Here is a 6,000-nt window from a genome sequence, read left to right on the forward strand (position 1 = left end):
TGCTGGTATTTCTCTCAAAGAGCTCTCAGAAATGTTCTCATGATGAAAGGTTTAAGCCCACTGGTGCTCTGCAGTGTTCAGTGACATCAAAACACCACCACTTATACCATTAGTGATGTAATGTTGCATTTCTTTGTTCCTGGCTCACTCCCAAGTCTGCTTTCCTATTTCCGTGGGTATGCAGTTAATTCAGTTTACCATCTGTCTTCAAAGCTTCTCTCCTCTTTTTATTACTTAAATATATTTGTAATATCCATAGTAGCATGGAAACAAGAATCACATAAATGTCTAGATTAGTCCAGAGCAGCAGAGAAAAATTGCTATGTGCTGTCCCTGGGAGGGAGCAGGGAAATCCAAATACATCTACTCTTTCCTTTTGATGGTATCTAGCAACTGTTCAAGTGGAGCAGTAATAGAGGGATGGAGAATAAAAGCAACTAAATATACCTCCTCAAATACCATGGGCTTTGCCTCTCGTGCAGCAGCCGGTGCTCCACGGGCTGGGCTGAGCAGCCTTGGGCATCTGCTCTGCTTCATACACAGAGCACAGCAGGAAATGTCTTATCCAGAGACCTGAACTGGCATCACCAAGGACTCCTGTGCCACGGTGTGAGAGCCAGGATTGGGAGTGGGACTGCACAAGCCTGTTGTGACCCCAGATGACCCTCCCGGTTCCTTTGCAAACGCGCACTGAGAAATATCTGGAGGTGCACTGGTGCTGGTGGGAAGAGACACCGATGGTAGAATTCCTTTCTTGTGCCCCCACACATGGGTGCAGGTGCCCACTGGGCTCCAGCTGCTGCCAGGAGGCAAGAGAGCAAAGCCTCCTCTTCCTCACTGCAAGGCAGGACCGACAGGGTGGGCAGCTCAGGGCTGCAGGCACATGGAAGAGAAGAGCAGAGGAGTAAAAGTAGGAAAGCCCAGAGATACAAAAAGTAAAGTGGAACCTTGTACTGCTTCAACTAAACCAGCAATGTGCAAATCCCTGGGGTAATTTGCTGTTAAATTTGTATTTTGTTTACTACATCACCCTCTGCATCCAACTGACCATCCAAGACTCCACATTAGGAAACAATTAGCTTTGTCTTTCAGTGACTTCTACCATTACTTCATCGAGGGGAATATTATAGACCTGTTCTCAACTTGTTAAAACCTTTCTAATGGTGCCAGAAATTGTATCAAATTAAAGAAGAATGCTGCACTGGGCTGTGGTGGCCAAAGAGCTCCTTATTCAGGAAATCAGCACAGCCACAGTGACTCCTTTGCAGCACAGAGCATTGTCTGATGGGACAGGGCCACCAGAAAACCAAAACCAGGCATGGGAGCAACAACCACTGCTCCAGGGCTGAGCAAGTGCCATGCTGCCAGGTCAGGCAGACCCACTGGGATCCATCTCCCAGAGATGACCTGTGTTGACAAACATTTTGGCTGCTGCTGAGGGTGCCACTGCAAAAGGCAATAACAGCACATCTGTCTTCTAAGGGTACCTATCTTCTAGACAAAAACATTAGGCTAAAGTCATGTCCACACTAAAATAAAGAGAGCATGGCATTAAAAAGCCCTAAACATGGCATAAAAAACCTTGGCCCTTAGTCAGAGCCATACCTGGACAGGCACACACTTCAGGAGAGCAAGATGCACAATGGAGAGGAGCTTGGACACAGCAGAGACCCACTGAGATGTGAAGCACAGGAATCAATACCCCACGGTGGATGTGGAGGCCTGAGGGCAGGAGCTCACACAGGAGACCTGTTCCCAGTGGGTCCTGTTCTCCTCCTGCTGTCATAAACAAACCTGGTGTAGCAAGCAGTGTGCTTCAGAGCAGTCCCTGCGGCCTTGGGGCCCAAAATATTGTAACAAACACTTGCCCACAGCCTCCCAGCCACATGGTCCTTTCTGCTTCACCCATGTAATTCCCTCTGGGCCATATTTCACTGCATGAGTTTTGTTACAGTTTTGAAGCAGCTGATTCAAGCTGCTGATATAAGCAGCTGTAAGGCCACTGCCTTTGATGGGAGCCACAAGGATATTTTCAGAGGCAAAATTCAGGCCAGCAATATTAGGTTCCTTTTTTTTCCCCCTCCTTTCTCCCCCAGTGTGAAACATCCTTTTTCATAACCAAAAAATAGCAAATAGACATGAACATAAATAATTAAGATATTTTCCATTATCAACACTCTCCCTCAGATTATTTACCTAATTATGCTAAGATGCTGTCTTTTAAAATCATTTCCCCTTTTGAAAGTCTGCCTGTCTAGAGGGAAGCTCTTTTAAAGATAAAGAGGGAAATAGCACAGACGTTGAACGTTACCTTTCCTTAGGAAAGACACTTAGCACAGATTCAAAGGACCCGATTTCAGATTGGCACAGCAGATCAATTCAACTTGAACCTTTAAATACCTTACAGAGATCCTCCTATTATTTCGGACTTGCAAGAATTTCCTAATGCGGACACACTTGGAATCGTCACCGCCTGCCCACAAAACAATGGGATCCAGCATCACACTCTACCCAGCAGCTCTACCGCACACACCCCCCTCCGAGCGCGCTGCCCTATTTCACACACCCGCTACAGACAAAGTGCTCCGACAAATTTACCGGAGGTGCACCGACAGAATAAACCGGCAAGAGGGTTTGAGAGAAATTATGTAATGCGGCCGCCGAGCAGCCCGCAGCGCTGCCATAGCGGCTCGTGGTGCCGGCTCTCCACCGCTCGCATCCCGCAGAGCATCATCCCATCCCATCCCCTCCCCACGGCACAGCGCCGCTCCCGCCTGCCTCTTCCCTTCAAAGCGCTTGGAATACCCTTTATCCCGGAGCCAGGAGGGCGATGGGGAGGCGGATGGCGGGCCCAGAGGCCGTTCCGAAGGGTTCGGGCCGGTATCACCGCGCCGGGGCGGGGAGCGGGTCCCCGCCCGCTGCGGGGAAAGGAGCCGGGAAACGCGGAGCGGGGAGGGGACACAGCCCCGGTGGCGAGGCGGTTCGGGGAAGCACTCACCCAGCAGCAAGCAGCCGGAGCCCGCGGAGCCCAGGAGCGGGGCGAGCATCCCTGCGGCGCGGCCCCTCCGCCCCGCTCCGCGCACTGCGGCGCGCACTGCGCACCCCGGCCCGCCGGGCCCCGCACGCTCCCCGCCGCTCCCCCGGCGGAGGGCGGTGTTTTTAGCAGCCCTCCTCCTCTCCCCATGCCTGCCGAGCCCTCCAGATCCCTCTTAAAAGGGATCGCGGTGGTGCGCGGTGCTCGTCAGAGCATCCCTGTCCCCCCGGACCCACGAACGGCGGCGGGAGCGGACAGGGAGGGAGGGAGGCGAGCAGGGTAAACTTACTCCCTTTTGGCTGTTATTTTCGCCTTGGGCCGACGAAATCGCCGCTGAGCGCTGACCTGCACAGCAGCGGTACTAAAGACCATCAGAGATGCTGAAACAATCACAGCTTCATCAGCAGAGGCAGCTCGGCATTGGTTCGACATGTCTCACCATCGTACACCCAGTGGCTACTTAAAAAAAAAAAAAAAAAAAGGGCCGGCAAACTGTGCCTGTGATACTAAATAGGTGGGGAGAAGAGTCAATTTGTGTTCCTGACGACTCTGTCTATCCCTGAAGCTGGTTGTAGGAAAACTAATCTCCAACTCCATGGTACATGAGGGGCTTTGCAAAAAAACACTTTTAAAGAGCTGCACCAGTGGTGAGAGCACGTCTTGCATCCCTCTGGGAATCTCAGTGCCAGTGGGGTAAACAGTATAGGAGTGCCAAGGGGGGGAAGAGACGCTGTCTTTTTATTCAGCCTTTTGAGTGACTAACATGGCAGGTCTGCACAGCAGGCACTTCTGCCTGCTCCAGGCTCTGATATGCAGCTGTTTAACTCTTGGTAAACGTGGGCCAGATATACCAATAAAATTCCCTGCTTGTACCAGGAATTAGCACTAGCTGGGGTATGATTACAGTGGTGCAGGGCACAAATTTCCTTTGGAGATAAAAAGCTTTTGGTTTTCTTAAAGGCGAGAATGAAGCGGATGGAAATAAAGAATTTCCATTCCATGACAAACATTTTTCACCATGTAGTTTCCTTCTGATTCAACACGAGCACTTGAACTTCCCTGTGTATAGAAGCCCAGCAGCTGATGAAACCTGATGCAATTTCTGTTAGTGTCACCACTGCACACTCCTGAAAGCTGTTATAAAATTGCCACATCCATTTTACTCAAGGGCTATTTGGCTTCCAAGATCCATGGTCTTGAGGCAGAAAACCATCATCAACCACACTAACAAGCGAGCTGGGAACCAAAGAGAACTGTATGTGATTCCTCAGGCTGCAGTCCTCACAGTAAATGCCTCTAAAGCAATTGGGACTTCAGCCACACCTTCAAGGGTCAAATAAAATATAACAGCTATAAAATAGGACTTGGCAAAATCATAGCTACAGCAATCTATCTTAAGAGTAAAATAGATTATAGATTAAATACTGCACAATCTATTTTACTTAAGAGCATTTGTAGCCTATTCCTAAGGCTTTCTTTTTCTTGGGAAGGAAAAAAGGTCTCCACACCGGGTTTTATTTGCCTCCCTGCAGCAAATTTTGTTTTGCAGGGTTGTTAGCATGTCTCATCTTCTTCAGGCTACCCAGATCCTACTGTTCCTGTGTCAGAGCAAGCCCAGACTTCTCCATGAACCACCAGTTCTCTTTCCTGAGCCCTGCTCCTGGGACTCCTGGAAGCCTCTATTAGCTAGAAATGACAATACTTCAGCTTACAGATAGAACAAAACAAGTTGTCCTAGAGATATTCAAGACCAGGTTGGACAGGGCTCTGGGCAGTTGAAGGTGTCCCTGCTCACAGCAGAGGGGTTGTACTATATGACATTTAAAGGTCTCTTCCAACTAAACCGTTCTGTGATTTGGGATCTCTTGATCTTTCAGGAGATGGACCTTTTCAAATAACACTTCCTTAGGGAAGGTGAAGGACCAGTAGAAACTGGCTGAAGAGTACCAGCTCCCAGAACTCCACTGAACGGGTTTACAACAAACAGATTTTCACATACAGTTGTACAGTGAGTCCTGAAAACACCTTTTCCCCATCTAACATAGGAGTGAATATCATTGACACAAGAACCCCCCCCAGACCTCCATGCCCTTGCTCTGGGGAGCCACAAGGTGTCTGCCTATGCTCTGCAAAGCAGAGCTTGGTGACCTCAGCAGCTCCTGCAGCAGCTCCTCCAAGCTCTATGCAGATTAAAAGACAAGTGACTTCCTGTGTTTCACCACAAACTTCCTGCCTCTCTGCAAAGTTCTCATAAAGCTTTCTCTAACTCTTGACTTTAAAACCTCTGCTAGCTTTCTGCTTTGTACACTGGAGCCCGAGGCAAGCTTGGCCCAACTGACCATCAAAAAGCCCAGCCACTGTTTTCTGAAGTTCTCCACTCCTCAACAGCAGCCAGTTTAGGTGCTTTCACCTCCTGCCATAATAGTGATGGAGATCCTGCCTTTGGAAGTGTCACAGTGACACACACCTGTCATCATGACATTTTCCGTGATAAGAAACCACTCAGAATTTTATGATTCCCAGAAGTGCCCCCAGCCACTATGACACCACAGAGCTCTCCCTCCTGCAGAGGACACCAAGAATTCAGCCACCAAGAAATTTAAGCCACAGACCAGCAGTGATCTTCCTAATAGAGCAGAGGACAACCTCAGGAAAAAATGGCTAAGGAATCTGAGCTTTTGCCTCTCTAAACTCTGTTAAATTTTCCAATTCACCCCAAGACCTGTTACTGCCAGAACCCTCCTCTTCTGTGTTGCATCACAGTCTGGGCTGGGTTATACAGAACATGTGCTGGAGCACCTCCCTGGGAATACACAGAGTGGCTCCTACTTGCTCTCACAATTAGATACAATAACATTGGCCTAGCAGGGAAGAAATCAGTTTACTTCTTGCTTGAATGCACTTATGTGTCTATTCAGCAATCCAATATAGTCTGTTTGTCCCAAGTAACATTAATATAAAAAAAA

General features: G+C 48.9%; 1 protein-coding gene across 3 annotated transcripts in view; it reads right to left on the reverse strand.

The window, feature by feature from the left end:
- Nucleotides 1–3,115, reverse strand: part of ACSL6 (acyl-CoA synthetase long chain family member 6) — a 53,258-nt gene extending 50,143 nt beyond the window's left edge. Inside the window, exon 1 of one of the 3 annotated variants that reach the window (XM_064672256.1) lies at nt 2,999–3,115. In XM_064672256.1, coding sequence (XP_064528326.1) covers nt 2,999–3,047 — 49 coding nt within the window. In that variant the 5' untranslated portion in view covers nt 3,048–3,115. The remainder of the gene's footprint in view (nt 1–2,998) is intronic. The other 2 variants (XM_064672255.1, XM_064672257.1) reach the window with 2 other exon arrangements.
- Between the last annotated feature and the right edge of the window lie 2,885 nt (nt 3,116–6,000).

Source organism: Pseudopipra pipra, chromosome 15 (assembly GCF_036250125.1).
Source record: "Pseudopipra pipra isolate bDixPip1 chromosome 15, bDixPip1.hap1, whole genome shotgun sequence".
Lineage (NCBI taxonomy): Eukaryota > Metazoa > Chordata > Aves > Passeriformes > Pipridae > Pseudopipra > Pseudopipra pipra.